The sequence below is a fragment of the Mauremys mutica genome, chromosome 7 (assembly GCF_020497125.1).
Source record: "Mauremys mutica isolate MM-2020 ecotype Southern chromosome 7, ASM2049712v1, whole genome shotgun sequence".
Classification (NCBI taxonomy): Eukaryota; Metazoa; Chordata; order Testudines; family Geoemydidae; genus Mauremys; species Mauremys mutica.
Genome location: NC_059078.1, coordinates 48,160,343 through 48,181,458, shown reverse-complemented (window position 1 = coordinate 48,181,458; position 21,116 = coordinate 48,160,343). Strand labels below are relative to the sequence as shown.

The 21,116-nt window shown below is 52.0% G+C and overlaps 1 protein-coding gene across 1 annotated transcript; it reads right to left on the bottom strand.

The window, feature by feature from the left end:
* Positions 1-132: 132 nt before the first annotated feature.
* Positions 133-20,106, bottom strand: BAP1 (BRCA1 associated protein 1). Its single transcript, XM_045025193.1, has 17 exons — positions 20,002-20,106; positions 16,615-16,644; positions 16,457-16,511; positions 15,031-15,163; positions 13,867-13,986; positions 13,257-13,318; positions 13,018-13,160; positions 11,330-11,408; positions 9,262-9,385; positions 8,609-8,756; positions 7,990-8,174; positions 7,137-7,270; positions 4,837-5,309; positions 4,416-4,576; positions 3,301-3,393; positions 2,518-2,590; positions 133-1,964 (listed from the first exon to the last, which is right to left on the bottom strand). The coding sequence occupies exons 1-17, from the start codon at positions 20,036-20,038 to the stop codon at positions 1,831-1,833; spliced, it is 2,184 nt and encodes a 727-aa protein (XP_044881128.1). The 5' UTR covers positions 20,039-20,106; the 3' UTR covers positions 133-1,830.
* Between the last annotated feature and the right edge of the window lie 1,010 nt (positions 20,107-21,116).

The following is a 21,116-nucleotide window of genomic DNA, read 5'->3' as shown; positions in this document are numbered from 1 at the left end:
GTGTCTGCTGCTACTCTACCTGCTGCACTGACTGCTTTATCCTTCTATCCAAATGCTTCCCTGCACAGTGTGCTAGGTACCCAGCCTGTACCCCCCAGCCTCTGTTACCCATCCCTTCCCAAAACAGCCATGTGCTATAGGACAGCTTTATTCTTTCCAACCAGGCTGCTATTTACAGCAGATGGTGTTAGACGCAGCCAGAGACCAGCAATGGTTTCATTCGACAGTCAAGCTCTGTACAAAGCGGGATATTTGTGAATCCAGTTCTTCCCTGAGGCAGGTCTGCTTTCACCTGCACCACCACCTTTCCCTTGAAACGCCATTAACAGCTTTGGCTGGCCTGGCAGTTAGCAGCACTCAACCCCGTGTTTCCTTCAAGAGACAAGCCTGAACGCTGCTACTGGAGAGGAGAAAGCCCCGTCCGGCAGTGCTCACAGGGTCAGTGTGGGGATAGGACTGCCTACCTGTCAGGCTGTGACAGTATAAAAAGGTAACCCAGGCAGGCATGAGCCAGAGTCCAGCCTTGGGCCCAGGGGAGAGCAGCTGTGGACACTAGCTCCTGTGAGGTGGAAGCTGCAGCGCACTGGGTTCTGTTTGATTTACCTACATGATGTAAATAGACAGAGCAGCAATTCTTCCCTCCGGTGACTGGGGCAGAGCTAGCTCTCCACCCCAGCCTCCTTTTTAAAACTGTCTGAGAAGAAACACCGTGGAGGAGGGGAGGGGTTTGTTGAGTTTCACTAAGGTTTCCTGCCCAGCTGCTTCATGGTTTGTTTTGAGTTAGGCACTGAAGTTAGTGGAAGGCCATTAAACAAATGCTGCATCTGCAGCCCTTCCCCCCAGGGCTGATGCATGGTGCAGCGAGGGCCTAATCTGAGCATGGAATGACACCATCTCAGGAACTAGAGCGTCCTCCAGCAGTTGCCCTGCCATGAAGTCACTTAGTCTGAGTGCTGCACCGACTAACTAGCACCAGCAGCACAAGCATGTGACTGCAGTGATCTCCACCGCATCTGGAACCCATGCCCAAAGGAGGGTGGGTGGGCCAAGCCAACCCAGCAAGAGAAGGGACCGTGGGTAAGCATGGGAAATCCTACCACACCCACCAGGTGATGGTCCACAAACAGCGACACACAGTGCTAACCCCCCAGAGGCATGCTCAGAGGTGAGCAGCCCACCATGACTAACACAAGGACAGCAGCAGCCCAGAGGCATGTCACTGCAGCCCAGAGATGGCCCAGAACAGGCCATCAGGGAGCCAGCTGTGCTCACGGGACGACGCTGGCAACATTGGTCAGAACCACAAAATAAACATTTGTGAAATAGAAAATTGATATCAATGTCCCAGAGCAGTGTGGAGCTGAAGGCCTGGATGCTGGAAACCAGAAGCCATAGCCAGCTGGGGCCAGCACAGACACTCATCAGCATCATCATACCGACTCCAGCTGCCTTTCCCTCAGCAGATTGCTGATTTCCATCAGTCCTGGGCTAGAATGCCTTGGACTATGCAGAGCAACCTGGCACACTTTTGTCTAGTAGATCCAAGTGTCCCTGTAGCACTGACACTAGAACCTGCCCTCCACTGCTGCAGGGAGTGCCCGTTCCCAGACTCCACAGGGTGCCCAGGCTGTGGCTGATAAAATCCAAATTCCATTTGAAACAGCTCTGAGGACATGAACAGAAAGGACCCAGTCCCGGGGTTCTTGTTGGGTCCATCTCCCCTGGGCACAGGGCAACTGGTCCATCCGAGTGCTTGTAGATACAAGCACCAGCTAGCATGAGCAATGTGGGCGCATGGTTCTGCTCCCCCTCTTGACCACAAGGATGCCACTACTGGCGCTTGGCTTTATATGGACGGGAGCGTTTCCGGCGATCCGGCTTCCTCTGCTTGTGGAGACGCCCAATGCTGACTCCTTGGCGTCTGCGGACAGAGATGTTCTGCTCCACAAGGCTGGCCAGCATTCCTGCAAGAGAGAGCAGACAAACCAGAGAACAAGTCTCTCACCCACCTTCCAGGGTGGAACGTAGACACCTGACGCCACATTGTTCCTAGTGAGTTCATCTAATCTCCCACCTAACCACCCCAGCCCAGTTTTAGGATTCCCATATCAGCAGCTTAACCGTAACCCTTTTGCTAAGCTGGAGACCCTGGCTTCCCAGTTCATTCTAGGACAGAAAATCTTCAGATCCCAGAGCAAAAAAGGCCCATGCTTTCCAGGGAGGTGTAGGAATGTCAGCCCCCATGCTTGCTCCCCTGCTCAGGGCCTCTCTACCGGCAAGAGACCATGAGTTAGTCTTGAGTAGTGCGTCTCGAGTGGACCTTTCAATGTGGCAGCAGTGTGCTAGGATCCCCCGCAGAAGCAGCTGATGAGCTCCAGTGAAGTGCAACAACAGGGCAACCCCTCAGCAACTCCCCATCTTCAGACAGGCAAGTGGGCATGCCGCTTCCAAGGGGTTATGAACCAAGCAGCTCCAAGCCTCCCCACACCTGCATTGCAAGGTAGCAGCCAGCCTCACCTTCCTGAGCCAGCATGGAGATAAAGGTGCAGATGAATTCATCATAGTTGTGGGTTCTTCTCTGGTCATCAATCTGCAAAGAGGTGGAGGAAGAGAAAACTCAAGGTGAACAGCTACTTCCCGGGGCAGTCAGGAACCGAAGCCCAGAACCTGATCCCATCCCTAGAGACAGGAGCCTGGGGTCAGCTCTTGGCTGGTCTGGGTTCTAAGCTAAGTCCACAATGGATCTGAAAGCAACACCCCAAACCCAGCTCCTGGCTGCTGCCTGTATGGATGGGCTCAGACAGGAGGGATCAGGGAAAAACACGGTTAAGGTGGCCAGATCCAAGAGCAAGGGGTATCTAAAGTGGATTGTCAGGCAAGGAAAGATTTGCCCCAGTTCTAGTTTGCAGACCTACACGGTAAGCCATGTGCCCGCAGGGAAGTGCAGTAGAGATCAGAACTAACTGAGTGGGGAGAGTGGAGGAATTCTGCTATGCAGCCAGGCAAGCCCAGCACTTCTCCTGTAGGTTTCTGCCTCAGTTCAGCTGCGCTGCTCACTCAGCGTCCCCAACATTTGTAATGCTGCTTAGGCAGTTTGTTTGTCCTGACCAGGCTTTGTCATCTCGGGACAAGAAGCCTTCCTAGATGGAAGGAGAGGGCTAGCAGAGACCATTCCTTCCTCTCCCCAGGCCTTACCTAAAGAAGTCTCTCCCTGTATGCCCAGTGCGAAGGGCATGTCCCCTGGGGCTATAGCTTGGTTTAGCCTCCTAAGGGACCCAAATAAACAATCAGCCAGCGCACCTTGAATTTTTTCCTCTTCTCCACCTCCTCCTTCAGGCAGGCCTCATAGTTCACAATCTCGGCTTCCACGCACTTCAGCAGCGCCAGCAGCTCCTGGAACAGCCGAGCAGAGAGAACATGACCCACACTGCCCCTGCTGCGGCTCAGGGCCAGGGAGAGGGTGCAGGGAAGACACCCCTCCGTAACGCCTGCTGCCACCACAGCCCAGCAGCCTTCCTAGATCAGTACAACCGGTGCACCGGCCAAGCAACTCCAAGTCACGTTGCCCCAAGCAGTGGGAAATGCAGGTTTGGGGCTGTTGGCACAGCAAGGCGTGCCGATATCAAGCCCTGTGTTACAGAGGGAAAGGGCTCCTCTCACAAGCCACAAGGCTTTGCTGGACAGCAGCATTAGAAGCAGTTCTAAGGGACCGATGCAGTTCCATTTAACTGCAATAGAGTGGGATTGCCAAGAGCCCAGGGTGTCGGTGTGGTGGATCTCGCCTGGAAAGTCCCAGCATGATGAGCAAGAGCACAGCACAGATGCCAGCACGGCTCAAGGCACCGGCACCAGCACACACAGCTTTTCTGCTCTAGGAGGGGCAATAAGCAGCCAGTTGGGGCACTGTGTAAAATGCACCGGTGGACTCGGCCCAGTTCCTAGCGGACACGTGTCCCTGTGACAAAGCGAGTGGCAAAGTCCGGCCTGCCCTCCCATTCCCAGAGACGGACAGCAACACCTCAGGAGGGCAGGGTGAGGTAGCTGTGCTGGTGCTGCTAGCTCGGGAGATAAACGGGCTCAGTGGCCATGGCTCGCAAGCCAGCATCTTTCACCAGTACCAAATTCCCTACAATTTAAGGGAATAAAGGTGGCAAGGCTGGTGGACTGAGGTTGGGGTTAAAGCACGGGCAGGCTATAGGCAGGAGCTTCCACAGAGACCAAACTGCAAGGAGCAGGCTGTAAAGAAACCTGACTCCCGGCACCCAATGGTTAATCCAATGACTGCACTTGCTACCTGCCCACAGAAACCAGCTCCTGAGGCCTCTGGCAGAGAGGCTGTGCCCCTAGCCGCTAAAGCAGGACCCTGGCTCTGTGGATCTGCTGCCTCGCTCAGGGAAGAACGACAGGACACTCACTTTGGGAGAATACTTCTCCCCGCAAGGGTGATCGCTGGACCTGCAGAGAGCAACCTTCTCTTTGCTGTCACTTGGCTCGCTTGCCTCCTTCTCGTCCATTCTGACAGCAGATTGGGCCTCTTCTCTGTGCTTGTTGGAGAGAGGGGAGCTTTTCCCATCGTCTGGGCACACCAGGAAAGAAAGCGTTAGGTACCGTGGCCATGTGCTAACACCGGCTCCCTGCGCCAATGGACATGCTACCTCCCACCTCAACATCCAGATAGAAGCAACATTACATCCCTTCCCTGGTCATCTCAGGGCCCAGCATCCCGCCCTCTCACCCATGGCAGAACCGAGGTCTTTCCCTTCAGCCTACTGCCATGGGAGAGCCCTGGGTCCCCCATCTCCCACCCAGAATGACTGGTCCTTCCCCACCACCTACCTGTGATGGCAAGAGGGCAGAACACCCCTTCCTCGGTGAGGCACAGCAGGCCGGTGCTGATGATAGGCCCCAGGTCCCTCACGGCCCGGTTGTACCGCATGCAGTCCACGCGCAGCAAGCTGTCCTCCTCCCCGAAGAGCACCTTGGAGATGTGGGAGGTGACAGGGCTGGAGGGCCGGGTAGGGTTAGCCGAGCGGATGGGGGAGCGCAGCGGGGAGTTGAAGGCGCTGCCAATCTCCGAGGCAGTGTCCGTGCTCTCGTTGCTGGGCGTGGGGGAGGGCTGTGAATGGGCAACCACGGCTACGGTGGCGCCCCCGCTCCCAGTCTTGATGGAGAGGGGGATGGAAAGGTCCTTCTGGGACTCCTTGAGCTTCTCCGCCAGAACGTTGATGGTGTTGGGCTGGAGGATGGAGAGCTGGCTGTCTGCTGCCCCGGCCACAAGCTCCTGCTTCCCCTGCCCCTTCCTCTTATACCTGCCCAAGGACACAGAACAGGAGATCAAGCACAGATAGCAAGGAGAAGCGACAGCACCTACGGGGAGGGAAGCTGCAGGCAGCACCAGGTCCGGCACCCCAACAGCTGGGGAAGGCCGACATATTACAGCCCCTAGCACTCACAGGCAATTAGCTAGGACACAGAATACAGAAGCAATGCTTGAAGCACCTCCAGGAGTTCAGATCACTCCGAGCCTGGCCCAATGTAACACGGCAAGCTGGGGAAAATGGAGGAAACATCACAGCTCACGTGACTGGAAAGGTCAGTCAGTGCTTTGCCCCGCACAGCTGAGGGCTTCCCAAAGGCACAGACTGATCAGCTCAGCCTTCATGCTCTAGCATATCCGACGTGGGAACAGGAGTGTTAGCAGCTCAGGGTAGGGAACTACTCAGCACCCAGCGCTCTAGAAATAACGACAGCGGCAGTGTGGACTCACACACAGAAGGCCTGGTCTACACAAGGAAATTAGGTTGGTCTAACTATGTGAAAAATCCACACCCTGGGCGAAGAAGTTAAACAACTGACCCCCAGCATAGCCAGCATTAAGTTGACGAGAGAACCCCTCTCGTCAATGCAGGTAGTGTCTACACTGATGCACTATTTTAAGCGTAGACAAGGCCAGAGTCTGTTTTTTCACTTTCCCTCTCTGGGGAGGCATCACTGACCCGCAATGCAATGGGCCAATCACGTCATTCCATTTCATTTAGAGCGTCACCGGTTTGGAACTCACCATAAGCCATTTCCACCATGCAAATAACACTTCACACTTCTCTGCTCCCTTCCCTCTGAGGATCTCAACGCCCTCCACAAACTCATGGATTTAGCCTCCCAACACCTTTCAAAGCCACCATCCAGATTGCATGGATGGGGCCAAACACAAAGATTTCAAAGCCTTCCACTAATTCCGAGTCCTCACCTTGTCACCTCAGTTCTCAGAGGGGCTGGACACCTGCACTTGTCGCTGACATCAATGGGAGCCGTGGGGGGTCCCAGGCCTGATAGACAGGCTCCGGGGTCCTGATTCACAATGGGAGCATTACACACCCACTGGGCATTGGGATAAGATGAAAAGCAATGGGGAACCAGGGCTTATGTGCCTCAAGTTGGGCACCCAAAATTAATTGAGCCTTGAAAATTTGTATGTAAACCATTTGCCTCAGGCCACAATGATATGTCCCGGGCCTCTCAGTCTTGTGTTTAAACCACAAGCTCATCCTTCCCCTACACATTCCTAAAACTGATCACCCTTCAAGCACAGCACTAGCCTCCTTTACCACCACCAAGATCCAAGTAAGAGCGCTAGTCCCCACCCCGCCATGCTCCTCTGGTCCTCTTTCGCTTTCCCTCCCCCGCCACAGTCCCCCACGAGCGCAGCATGCTGGAGTAGCTGGTATGAACTCCAGTAAGGCACACTTGGAGATAAGCCCCAGCAAGGTGTGACTTAAGCACAGACTAGATGAAGAGATCAACTGATCACATCTGGATGAATATCCAGAGGGCCTCTTTCGCCAGCCAGTCTGTGCTCAGGACACACACACACCCCGCCCCGCAAGCACTCCATCTGCTAGGGCTGCCTTCGCACCCAGCCAACACAGGAGATCTCGGTTGGCTGGAGCGACTGGTCACCTACCTGGTGAAACACATCCCTAGGGCATCCTCTGCCTCACTCATCTACACTAGGGAACAAAAAGGTCGGGGGGGGGGGGGGGGAGGAGAAGCTCGCCCCCTGCTGGGGGCACACTCTGCTTAAGCAAAAGCAAGGCCTTACGCTCCCAGCAGCCTGAGATCTCAGCTCCATCCATTACCTGATGGCAGGGGCAGTGTTACAAACTTCCTCCTCCTCCTCCTCGTCATAGTCATCCTCATCATCGGAGTAGTGCTGGTGCTGGCGGACCGGAACCCGGCTACGGCCCACTCCCGCTGCAAGGTCCTCCTCTTCCTGCAAAACACACCCACTCACTGCCTGAAAGGCCCATCCTGGGCAAGGGACCACATGCAGTCAGCCCTCCTTGGAAATGGGGCAAAGACACTTCAACGCAGGCCTGAGGCTGGCCGCATCCCTAACCGCAGCCCAGGGGTAGCCCCTTTCTCGGGGAAGGGATTCAGCGATTCAATCCTGGGCACACGCACACACACGCTGACCAGATTCACCCTGGGGCACTTCTAGGTCCAGCCAAACATGATCTCAACATAAAACTGAACCCATCAAAGCTCAGGACCAAAAATGCCAGGGCTCAGTGCTTTGGCCTCTATTTCCCCACCGAAACAAAGTGAAACAAACGACCAGATAAACCATGCTCTAGGCACATGTAAATCCAGAACAGGCTAAAAACCCAGCAATGCATCCCCAGAGGGGACAGCATAAAAGATACCTTTTAACAGATCAGTAGAAACAGATCAGCCCGACTCCATTTGTGTCTTGTTCTCTCTGACGTATACAACCTGGCTTTGCCTGTATTCATTCGTAAGGAACTGTGGAAGTGCTACAGGCCTCCAGACAGACCTGGGGCTCTATGGGACCTCACCCTGCACTCTGGTGGAGTCAGTTGCTGGAGCCAGAGGGGTAGAAAGTTTCCCAAGACTTCATTCATAAGGCTTAAGAGGCACAGCCTAGAACACTGCAGCCCCCAATGGGAAGAAAGGCCAGGCCTCACGTACCTGCATGGGCGACTTGGCGTAGTTGTGGTTATCCAAGAAGGCTGGGAGTCTCTGCACAATGGGATTGGGGTTTGTGGGAGCACCGTTGATGCAGCTCCCAGATGGCTTTGCTACCAGTTTGGATTTGTTGGGCAGGCTCTGTGCAGCGGGAGGGTGGCCCTGGCCAGTAGAGTCCTCAGTGCTCTCTGTAACACACACACCCTACATCAAAGAGAAACTTTTCCCGATGGACTCGAGCTCCTTTGATTCTAGATGCTCTACTTAACCTCCTTCCTGCCCCACAACAGCAGTTGAGCTTTCGTGCTCCTCTCCAGCCCAATACACTGCCAAGAGCAATAATAAGCATGGCGGAAGTTCTGCCTTTCTCAAATTCCGTAGCTGCAGCCCTACCAGAGGCAGGGTACAGGCCAGCAAATGGGGGTACAGACCAGAGTAAATCCATGCCCCGCGGCCCTGGGACAGCATGCACAGCTGTATTTGGGAGCAGAACAATCAAGGCCAAGCCAGCACTGCTCCACCCTATTCCATGGAGGGACCCAGTACTCCAGTGTCAAGTTATCAAGCCACAGCTGGGTGCCTTTGCGCCAGGACTATCGTCCTGGCAGAGTGAGTCCCATACCTGGGTGTGAGCTCTCTGGGGCCAGCTGTGCTCTGCTCGTCTCCAGTGCCAGACACGCCTTGCTGCTGGCCGGCTTGGACTCCTCAGCCGGCTGAGACTCCTGGGACTTTTGGGTCTGAATCAGCTCCGGCTGAGTTACCCGGATAAGCTTGAAAGCAAAAGACAATCTGCACCTGACTGTTGAACCAGATGCTTCTTAGAACCAGTCTCGCAAGTCACAGGGCTAAAGGAGGGAAGCAGATGAACCCGCACTGCTGAGCCACTTCCCAGCACCCACGTGCAGCCAGGAAAGGAAGTAGAATCAGCTGGTCGCTTGCCCTGCTGGAACTCCACCAGGTTAGACGTGATCGACCACTGGGCTAAATGGTCAATAGAGCAAAGCCCGGCAAATACAGGGCATGGCACTGAAAGCCTATGCAAGGAGAGCAGCCACATGAGACTACACTGAGCAAAGCTACAGGATGGAGGTATAGAGCATGGTACCAACCACAGGCAAAGGGCGCCTGAAGGTGCTCCTCCCACATGTCCTAGGAGCCAAGCTGCCCACAGGCTGGAGTGAGAGAAAGCAGGGCTGGGCAGCACCTGGAGAAGCCAGAAATTACAGGCTGATGGTAAACCCAGCTCATTCTTTCAGCTAGCTCACCCATTCCTACCTGCTGCAGGGCCTCCAGTACAGTCTGCCTGTTCATCTTCAGGATGTGCAGCTTAGATTCGTATTTCATCCTCCGGTCGGGCACCACCGCCATGAGGTTGAAACGGATGTCATGGTACGGCTCCCTGAGGCAAACCACACCCAGCACGTTAGCCCTGGCTCAGCCAGAGGAAGGAGCTGCCCCAACAAACGCTGATCGGCGTTTGGATGCCACCAGAACGCAACAGCAGGTCCCACGCAGCAATGCAGGTTAAACCAATATACTCATGGTCCACGCAGCATTCCATGAGCCAATAAAGCAGCTTCACGGCACCCAGAAAAATAGTGTGCGGTTAACGTAGTCTCAGGGTAAGAGGACACACGGTCATGCACATTATGTATCAGAGGGGTAGCCATGTTAGTCTGGATCTGTAAAAGCAGCAAAGAGTCTTGTGGCACCTTATAGACTAACAGACGTTTTGGAGCATGAGCTTTCGTGGGTGAATACCCACTTCGTCGGATGCATGCACATTACGTGATTTTTACGCCACATGCTGCAGACCTTCCTCCATTTGTGCTCCCCTATAAACGGGGCACAAGGAACCCAACTGGCCGAGCAGGGCTCCAACTGTGTGGCTAGCTGGGTAGGAGATTCCTTAGCCAACTGGCAGGGCTGTATGTTGTCAGTGAGTATTTGGAAACAAATTGATGATTTCAAGTCAGATAAGTCACAGGTTGCCTCATCTGTGCTTTACAACATGGCCCCTGCAGGTACATCCTCACTGCACTGCAGGAGTGGGAAGCTGGGGCTGTTACTTTCAGAGGGCCGGCTGCGGGGCAATCAAAACTCACCTTGTACGGAGGAGAAAACCCTACCAAACTTTGACCACCACAGTTTGGGTCACAGTAGTCGTGACTAGGAGGGAAGGGACATTCTTACACTTGAGAGTAAGGTTCATTGCCTGCCTCTGCTATGGATTTCTAGTATGACCTTTAGCCAAGTCACTTCATCTCTCCACACTACTGCGGTTCCCCTCCTGAAAGTGGGGACCCCCTTCCCTCCACCCCAAGGCGCTGGGAGGCATCAGACACTACCCTGGGTGGGATCACATAAGGCCCGAGGTAGGTAGTTACAAAGCCATAATAATTCATCCAAGCAGCAGCACACTGGGAAGAATGGAAAGCACCTGTGCCGCCATGCAGCATAGCACACCCACAGGCTGCTGCAGAACTTGTGAGGTTTGGGTTACTTGGTCCCACCTCCTGAGCCACACAGCAGCCAGGGCACTCCTTCATTAGCCCAGAGGCCTCTCCTAAGACAGATCGTAATGGAGGGAAGGCCAGCCTCCATTCATTCTTGCCACAGACACTTCTGGGAGAAGAGCAGTTTCTTGTTCCCAAGATGGGCGTCAGAACATTCACTTCAGGGGTCCCTCATTCACAAGGAAGTGCTTTGACACCATATCACAGACAATCATTGTCTGTCCTACAGCAGTCAGGGACGATGAGCCCGCCAGGACATTCCCACAAGTGGAAACCCAGAGCTGCTAAACCATGTTCTGAGTAATCAAGAGCATAAGTTACACAAATGTTTGGGCCCTCACGCTGCGGCTCTGAGATCACAGCTGGGCCCCTCTGCAGACTTCCTAAGAGGCCCAATTCAATAACAACAGGGTCAAGCAAAAGGCACCTAACTAGTCTCCAATGTTGCTATGATTAGGGATCTGTGCAAGTGAAGATCCACCGTTACCATCCCTTCTCCTGCATTCTGATTGGCTGCATAGCTATTCAGAGAAACATCATGTTGCAATGAGAGAACATTTCCCTGCCTCTTCAGACAACTAGTCAGATTGCAGAAGAGACAAAACAAGTTAATAGGACTCATGGCCTACACACGTGTGAAGCGTCTCACGCTCCTATGGCACAGAGTAACCTCTCCCCTCCACGTGGGGCCCAGTAATCCAGGTCTGAAAATTTTGCTATTTGCTAAAATGCATCCGTGAGCTGTCACGCTGTAAAACAAACACCAAGGTGTGTCGATGGAAAGCCCACCCCCACCCCACCCCCCCCGAGCTCATCTGGGCATTTACCCTGCTGTGGCCAGGCCAATTCGCTCCATGATCACTCTCCTGGCTTTGTCTGTCCACTCTTCATCTTCAGCCCAAGGCCCTGGGAAAACAAGAGAAAGCAAATTAGTAAAGCAGGCCAAGATCCCCTACTCAGACTGGGCCAGCACAGCAGCTAGGCCGCTTGGGTCCAGCAATCCACATAGATGAGCAGCATCTTCTGAATAGTCCCTTTCATCAGCAAGTCACGCCAGGGATGGGGACCCACTCCCGTCTCTAAGACGATATCTTGGGCTCACTTTACCCAGTCTATGCAACAGGGCTCAATTCTGGTGTGTACTGCATACAGCTATATACAGCACATCATCTCCTGCTCTGCCCTCCCACAACAGCTGGGGCTGGGATTTGTGCTGGTGAACCAGAGATGCAAACAAGACACACTTAGAGTATGCGTGCCATTCACAGGATAGATTTCATACCGGTCCTTCTGCCAGGAGATTCCCTCCCTTGTAACCTTGCTGTAGCTGAAGAGTGCAGAGGTAGTTACGATTTCCTGGATGGGAACAAGTCTGGAGTCAAAAAGCCCAAAGCTTGACCCATTGAAAGGAAACAGATCTAGATCCTCACAACATAAGAACATCCATACTGAGTCAGACCAAAGGTCCATCTAGCCCAGTATCCTGTCTTCTGACAGTGGCCAATGCCAGGTGCCCCAGAGGGAATGAACAGAACAGGTAATCATCATGGGATCCAGCCCCTGTCGCCCGTTCCCAGCTTCTGGCAAACATAGGCAAGGGACACTATCCCTACCCATCCTGGCTAATACCCTTTGATGGACCTATCCTCCATGAACTTATCTAATTCTTTTTTTAACCCTGTTATAGTCTTGGCCTTCACAACATCATCTTCACAACTGTGCGCTGTGCGAAGAAATACTTCCTTTTGTTTGTTTTAAACCTGCTGCCTATTAATTTCATTTGGTGACCCCTAGTTCTTGTGTTACAAGAAGAAGTAATTTACTTATTTACTGAACTTTTTTCCAATATTTTTTGGAGATGGGGCAACCACATCTGCATGCAGTATTCAAGATGTGGATACACCATGGATTTATATACATGCAATATGATATTTTTTGTCTTATTATCTATTCCTTTCTTAATGATTTCCAACCTTTGGTTCGCTTTTTTGACTGTTGCTGCACATTGGGTGGATGTTTTCAGAGAACTATCCATGACTCCAAGATCTCAAGTGGTAACAGCTAATTTAGACCCCATCATTTTATATGTATAGTTTGGATTATGTTTTCCAATGTGCATTACTTTGCATTTATTAACATTGACTTTCAGCTGGCATTTTGTTGCCCAGTCACCCAGTTTTGTGGAATCCCTTTGTAACTTTTCACAGTCTGCTTTGGACTTAATTATCTTGAGTAGTTTTGTAGCATCTGCAAATTTTGCTACTTCACTGTTTACCCCTTTTTCCAGCTCATGGAGGACTATGTTGAATAGGACTGGGCCCAGTGCCAGACAGAGATGCCCTGCAGGAAGGTCAATTCAATGAGCCTAATGAGATGTCAGGTGTGATGCAAGTGTCACTGTATGTGCTCCAGCAATGCCAAGGAAACATACACAGCAAGTGTCATGTCCTGGGGCCACACACAGGCGAGGTCTTTTCTAGACATCCCTGTGGCGGTGGGTGCTGGGGCTCCTTACCATGGTCGATGGGATAGACCTTCAGCCCGTCCAGCTCGAAGAGCCGCCCCTTGATGGGAACGTAACTGACAAAGTGAAAAGCCTCCATGGTCCGCACAGCGCTGATGCCATTCTGCTTTTCCGGCAGGTGCCGAGGCTCTGGTCTGCAAAGGCAACACATCCGAGAGGTCAATGCAGCAGCAGCAGCAGCAACCGCCCTTCCCCCAGGAAGCAGAGCTGCTGGGGACACCCACACTCACCTGGCATGGCTGTTATGGGCCTTGGCCAGCTCTGGAGCATTCCCAATGGCATAGCCTTTACTCTGCAAAAAGCAAAGGGAGATTATAAAAACCTCTGAGGTGGAGGGACGCGATAGCTGGAATCCCTCAACTAAGCACCTCTAGTCCATGTCTCTGGAAACGCCTCCCTCATCTGTGGGCACCTCATTAAAAGATTTACACAGAGCTGTACAAGAGTGGATCATGACCTGGAGAGACAAACCCAAAGTAAAGACATAGTACCAGTTCCAGAGGCAGAGGCCAAGGGCATTACTGTGGGGAAGGAAGGAGGAAGTGCTTGAAGAAGTGGGTGCTTGGCTAAAGAGGGTATGGAGAATTTTCCAGACTTAGGGGACAGCACAGAGCTAGGCAAGAGCAAAGGAGATAGACTAAGGGTGAAGTAAGGAGAAAGGATTAGAAAGAACGCAAGAACAAGGGGGGAGGAATGAGACCAGAAGCTTGGGTGAGGGCATGACTACCTAAGGAGCCATCCCTTTATAAAAACCTCACAGGAAAGGAGCAGGGTCCCCACAGCAAGACGCATCCCTCAGATGCTCCCCCCAAAGCCCCACCACTGCAGGCCACCCCATACCTCTGGGCTGAACCCCTTGGTGAAATCCTTCATGCGACTCAGCGTCGGCCCCAGGTCCACATTGCTGCAGTTCAGGAGGACACTCAACAAGGCATGGGTGGCACAGGAATTGGGAATCAGCTAAAGGGCAAATAGACCAATTAAACAACAGAAAAGGGATGATACTTCAGCATCACCACCTGGGAGTTACCCAGCATCCTGCAGTAACTGGTGCCGAAAAATAGCACAACAGCTGCCTGGAGCACTAAATTGACCAACACAACCCCTGTCCCGGTCAGTGTCCCCAGGTCAATCACACCATACCCCTGTGAGCAGCTGTTCAAGACAAAGGCAAAGGCCGGGCCTGGTGCAGATTGACTGGACCTCTGTTGTAACAGCTGACTTGGATTCCCTCAACCCCTCCAGCCTGCTGCAAGGTCCCGGAGTGGACGAGGGAAGAAGCTAGACATACAGCCATTTAATAAAGTCTACAGAAAACATGGCACCATGGGAGAATGCAGTCCCAGAACATTTGGGGGCTGGAGTGGCACTCATTTAAGCTTCCTTCTCCCAAAATGCTGTGACCACCCCCCCCCCCCCCCGATTCACCTCCACCAGGGGACTATACCAAACACATCAGTTGATGCTCTGCAAGACCACAATGCTGGCTAAACTCCTGATCCCTTTCTCCAGAGCAGGATGCACACCTTGTGCACTCAGCACAGCACCCTGGACTCCAAAGAAATGCTAGATCCCAAGCAAGTCCTCTGGCCTTTCCTACCAGCCATGTGTTAAGGAGTGACCCAGGGAAAGTGTTAGTTTCACATACCCCACTGTCCAGGGCTCCCAAATCTCCCAAACTCTGTTGTTCGGTCCCGATTTCCAACTGCCCCTCAGATAGCTGCTGCCTTCATTACGTCCCAAAATACACCTGGGTGACTAATATAAAAGCCAAACCCAAGCTGGGACAAGGATTCCTGCTCAGCGATAGGCTAAGAGTACAATCCCCATAGAACCATGCGTTCTACCAACCGGGGTAACTACTCTATACCTATTGACCATTCCTTCCAAGTCTTCCACATGTTGGGTAGCTACAGAGTCCTCTCTGAAAGAGTCCTCGCTGCCCACTCTCCTGCAGCGGCATCCTGAGAGACACGCCTCGCCCTCTACTCCCAGCCAACCTACCTGATGAGCAAAGAACATATTATTGACGATATCATCGTCAATCACCGATGTCTCATCCACCAGGGTGGAGACCTTCCGGCGGGACCGGCGCTCTTCGATCCATTTGAAGAGGAAGATGAACCCGTACACTGGGCTGGCAGGGAAAGAAATGCAATGGGGGTGGAGTTAGCAGCTGAGCCAGTTTAGAAGGGTTTCCATCAACATGAACTGTGCCACTCCAGTCAGTCAAGCACCAGAGGTGTTTTCAGTTTAAACCACAATTTGTGAGGAGAAACAAGGAGAGGCATTAAAGCCAACCCACAGCCTACTGGGAAGTGCCACAGCTGTCCTTGTTCCCACACTCCAGCTGATTATTCTAGTCTGATACTCAAACCAGGCATCTCAGAGAGCACCCAAGTCTGTAATCTTTGTGATTTAATGGAAACCCACAGTACAGTAATAAGGAGACCCTATGGAGTGGGGCAGTTACACACTCTCCGGGGAATCAGAGAATCATAGAAGATTAGGGTTGGAAGAGACCTCAGGAGGTCATCTAGTCCAATCCCCTGCTCAAAGCAGGAGAGGGATGCCTCTCCGTGTCCCGCAGTGTAGCCGGGTCATCATCAGATGACCCAGTATTTCATAGCGTACTACACTAGGTTTTCAGTGTAATGTTTTTGAGCAGGGCGAGACATTAGCTTCGTGGGAGCGCCCTGGTGGCTCACTCTTAGATGCATGACTTTATTTCTAACCATCAAGAAAAACCACATCAGCCACTGTTTGCAGACTTGAAATTGCCTCTGCCAGTGGAGAAGACAAAGAACACTAAACCTCTGTAATCCATCCCGTGACCCTGCGGGATCTTTCTCTAAACATACTGTTATTCTGGTACCCGCCTGGAGTCCCCATCCCACAGCACTGCCACGTGTTAACTCACTCCTCCTTCCACCTCCTCCTCTTGACCAAGCAGGAAGACTGATCACACATCCTACCTCCCAAGTCTGACCAAACACCTTTCAGAACTTCCCTGTGAAGTGTCTATGACACAAACCACTGTAGAAATCTGATACAGTGACAAGCAGGTCCTTCAGAACTGCTTGAGGGGAGCTCCCAGACTCTCAGGGCAAGTCTACAGGTGGACTATGGAGATATGATTCCTAAAACACACTAACATCTGCGCATTCATTGGTCCACATAGACCATGCTGGTGCGAACTAAAAGCTCTCTAGTACGTGTTAACTTCATGCTGAACAGCACTGCATTAATGTGAAATAGGGAACTTTTAGTGCGCAGTAGGGTCTACAAAACCAATTAATCACAACATATTAGTGCCTTTAGAAATCACACCCCCGTAGTCCGTGTTATTACTCTGCGTAGACGTGCCCTGAGAAGTTTTTGCTTGATGAAATCTACTTCAGCAAGTCGTGCTGCTGACTGAGTAACTTACCCCTGACATTTGCTTTGTAGATCATAGATCTCCTCAACCTGCACCCCTTTAACTCCTACAAAAAAAAGAGCAGGAATCAGTGTGACGAGACCAGCAGAAGGGAGCTAGAGCCCATGTCACAGATGAAACCTATCTTGCAGAAAGGCTCTCGTACTCACCAAAATCCTCTACTAGCAGGGTGAAGAGACCTGAAGAGGAACAAAACAGAGAGATTACTTCTGGCTGCGAAGTTCATGCTGCTACATGGAAGGCAGACAGAGAATCTTCTGCACCTTACCTCTGACTAGTGCTATAGGGCTCCCATGGCAAATTTTGAAGGAAACTATAAGTTTGGAACTGTGATTAAAAATAATGCACCATAACAAGCCTTAATTGTTTTCAGTACAGATTTTCTCCTGACCTGGACACTGCCCCATAGTCCTTACCTGAGTGGTTTCCTGGCTCATGCTGCCTGAATAGAGATTTTTAAAATATTTGGAGTTTAATATTTTTAGGAGACCCACCTGATCTTCCTGCTCAGACCTGGTGGTGGAGAGGATACCTACATGTCAAGGTATTGACGAAAATGATTGATGAAATGAAAATGATTAGGGGCCTGGGGCACATGACTTACAAGGAGAGGCTGAGGGAACTGGGATTATTTAGTCTGCAGAAGAGAAGAGGGGGGATTTCATAGCTGTTTTCAACTACCTGAAGGGGGGGTTCCAAAGAGGATGGAGCTCGGCTGTTCTCAGTGGTGGCAGATGACAGCACAAGAAGCAATGGTCTCAAGTTGCAGTGGGTGAGGTCTAGGTTGGATATTAGGAGACACTAATAGAAAGCACTGGAATGGGTTACCTAGGGAGGTGGTGGAATCTCCATCCTTTGAGGTTTTTAAGACCCACCTTGACAAAGCCCTGGCTGGGATGATTTAGTTGGTGTTGGTCCTGCTCTGAGCAGGGGATTGGACTAGATGACCTCCTGAGGTCTCTTCCAACCCTAATATTCTATGATTGACCCACTACTGCCACCAAACTATCTAGGAAGTGATATGAGTCCATCATAGTAGGAGTCTCCCAAGCATGTTTAAAAAGAGAAATCATCTCTCTTTCTTCCCATCAGTAGGAGGAGGAGCTTAATTTGTTTATAGGATATTTTATTTATTTATGTTTGTATGAAAGTAGAAGAATAATTTATTATGGGAAAGCTAGATCAAAGAAATTAGTTTGCCATTTAGATCTGAGAGCTGTGAGACATGTCTTCATTCTTCTCTCTTGTGGGAGTGAGTACCATAGGCTAGGTCCAGCTGGTAGAAAACTTGTTTCCCACATGTACAAGATGAGAGACACTATCCTGGAATGCAATAACACCAAGACTGTGGGGTATGGTAAACAGCCAAACAAACATGAGTTGCCAGTGTAATGCTGTAGCTAAGAAGGCTAACATGAACCTCAGGTGTTTAAGCAGGAGGAAGATCAAGGTGATGTAGGGAGGTGGTTCTGTATATGACATCAGAGAGACCATTCCTGGACTACTATGTTCTGTTCTGGTGTCCATACTTTAAAAGAATGTTGAAAAACTGGAAAGAGTTCAGAGAAGAACGATTCAAGGACCAAAAAGTAATAGAATTGAAGTACATACATAAATGTGATGTCCTAGCCTAATAAAAGGATTCTCTCCTTGAAACCACAGAGATAAAAGTTATGGTATATCAATTACAACAACGCTCATCAGAGCACACAATATAAAAGATGGACTCTACACCACAGCCTCAGGTTTATTTGCAGGGCAATATTTGCATGTCTCTGTCCAACAACAGCACAGGACAGGACCCAAGACTTAGAGGGTTTTGGTCTATATATAAACAGCACTCAGGGCTGCAGACAGAACTATAAGAGCAAAACTGAGCTAAGAATCCCCCAGTTTCTGTAACTCAGCCCTGGGGAATGCAAGCCCTGGAGTGCACGGGGGGCCTTTCTCTTCATAGACTCTAAGTGTATGTCTACACTGCAGCTGGGCAGGGTAATTCCCAGCTCAGCTAGACATACACACATGGGCTAGCCAGCCGATGACATACCTAAAACCTTGAATGGATTGTACTTAGGCAACTAGCCCAAGCTGCCACCAGTGCTGCCACTGCCACAGCCACACAGCAGTTTTTAGCACACTAGCTTGATCCGAATTACACCTCCCAGCTGCAGTGTACAGGTCTGTCTCATCTTATGCCGGGGTTACGTTCTGCAGTCAGCGGGTAAAGTGAAAATCGCGTATAGTCAAAATTACATTGAATGTAATGGCAGGCGGAATCGCCCACACTACAGAAACACTATTTAAATTGTTATTTTTCTCTTTATTTTTGTTTTTTTCTTGTTTTTGCCGATCGCGTAAAGCTGAAATCACGCATGTTAAATGCGCTTAAGATGCGACAGACCTGTATACGGACACATAGAATTTATGGCCATAGGAGACCATCAAATCATCTAGTCTGACCACCTTTTGAGGGTGTCACAACGCTGGATATCTTACGTCTCCCAGGCTGTTCTTCAAGAACATGTAGTACAATGCTAGGGCTCAATGTTGGCAGATGAGGCTAGTTTTGACTTCACAAGTTTTGCTTCTGATTTATCTGCAACCTCTAAAATCACTTTCATTTCACTTCATGCATTCAGCAGTTACTTCAGCATCCATCGAAGAGAATTGGCCTACCATCCTGGCTGATCCAGGGGCAGAGGCTTTTTAGATTATAAATTCGGAAGGGACGCTACCAGTACAGGGCATGTAACTCAAAGCAAATGGCCTGAAGATCCCAAGTTCCCTCTCCATCCTCCCAAGAAACCAAGAATCCACGGTGAGGAAGAAGAATAGTGTTAAGTCACAGCAAAGTAATCATGCAGCTGATGCAATACATGGTGATGATGAATTGAAAGGATACCCTAACTTAGACCACACTGCCACTTACGTTGGCATAACTTTTGTCGCTCAGAGGTATGAATAATTCACCCCGAATGACATAAGTTACGCTGACCTAAGTGCTGGTGTGGATACATATAATTTCCCAGGATGAGTATAATTTTATCAGAACACAAAACAACAGGGAAACCCCTTGGTGTTCACAGCCTGATAGCTCACTCATACACCTCCGTCCTGAGCCATCTAAAGATGTCTGGATCAACTGTGAGTTAAAATGACGATTTCAGTACACTCCTGGTGTTCTGAATACTGGTCCATTTCGGAGAGCCCATCCCTCAGCCTTGGCTAGGAGCTATTTCTGGACACCCCAGAGAGTGTGTGCACCTAGGGGTCTATCAGCGATGCCCAGGGACATCGCCAGCCTGAAAACTGAGGCTGGGAGGCCAGAATCACGGGATTAACCAGAGAGGGGCCCAGGCAATCGGGGCTTCAGCCTTTTTCTTTAACTGTCTCACTGGCTCCTGTCCCGTTTGGGGGAAAGTTGCTCATCCCACCCACCCTGCCTTACCCAGCCCCTCCCCCGGTCTAGCCCCATAAGCCCCCTGGATCCCCATGGCCTGATCCCCACAGCCTCCCCCGCCCTGCGCCCGCCTCACCGGGGTCGCTCTCCAGCTCCAGCCAGCCCTTATTCATCGTCCCCCGGGCCGGGCCTCAGCCAGCGCCATGTCCGGCCCCTCCCCCCTCCGCTGCCCGGACGTTCGGGCCCCACAAGCCCATCCGCCTCCGGCCACGCCCCCGGCCCCATACGTCATCGCAGCGCGACCCATGGCGCAAGCGTCCGGCGAGAGGAAGGGGTGGGAGATAAGTCGCGGCCGCGGCTGTCAGGCCGATGACAGCGTGAAATAAGTCTCGGGGGTGCAGGGGCTTCGCCAGGTCCCCCCTCTCCGGGCGCCGGCGGCGGGTCGCCACCGGGAGGCGCGGAAAAGGCCGGGGTCGCCCCGCCTCTCTCCCCCGCCAGCCCATGGTGTCCAGCCAGGAGCCAGCCTGCCCCTGTCCTGCCCCCCAAAAGCCCGCTGTCCCGCACCTAACTTCTGAAAATCGGGCCCTGGGAAAGCGCAGGCTTCAGAGCGCGGCGCCCAGCAGCTCCCAGCGCGGCGCTGACGGCCAGAGCCTCCCCAGGGCTGGGCACGGCGCTTGCCAATTTGCCATCCCAACCCCCCCGTACCTGAATGGGAGACCGGCCCTTCTGAAAATCGCACCCTGATCTCCTCCGGGCAGAGCGGGGCTGAGAACTGGAACCTGGGCGCGGGCAGGCAGTTAAAGCCAGGGGACGCTCATCGCTGCCCAGGCCACGAGAGGAGCATCTGACCTAGGGAGTATTGGCAAGGGAGCCGACGAAAGACAGAGACGGAGGGTGTTGTAAGAAAGCATCCATCTTTCAAACGACCACACGATGGCACCATCACCACAGGGACAATTTAAAGGCCTCCTGTCAACCCCCCTAAAGCCCTGAGCACACCGGCCATACAACACCAGGGGACCCAGAGCACACCCGCCGTGCATCAGGGGACCCTAAGCACACCTGTTGTACAACACCAGGGGACCCCGAGCACACCCATCGTACAACACTAGGGGACTGTGAACACAAGCGTGGTACAACTAGGGCTGAGGTCAGGCCCACACATTTATTGCACATCTTGGGGAAATGGCCTTTTCACTCTATCGTTGCAGAAGTAGCCCATCACCAGCACAGACCTTGGAGCTAGTAGTT

Coding starts and splice junctions, on each gene's coding strand:
- BAP1 (XM_045025193.1), bottom strand. CDS start 20,038: ATGAATAAGGGCTGGCTGGAGCTGGAGAGCGACCCCG. Junction 16,512..16,614: donor CCTGCTAGTAGAGGATTTTG/GTGAGTACGAGA, acceptor TTTTTTTTGTAG/GAGTTAAAGGGGTGCAGGTT. Junction 4,577..4,836: donor CTGCCCTCTTGCCATCACAG/GTAGGTGGTGGG, acceptor TGGTGTGCCCAG/ACGATGGGAAAAGCTCCCCT.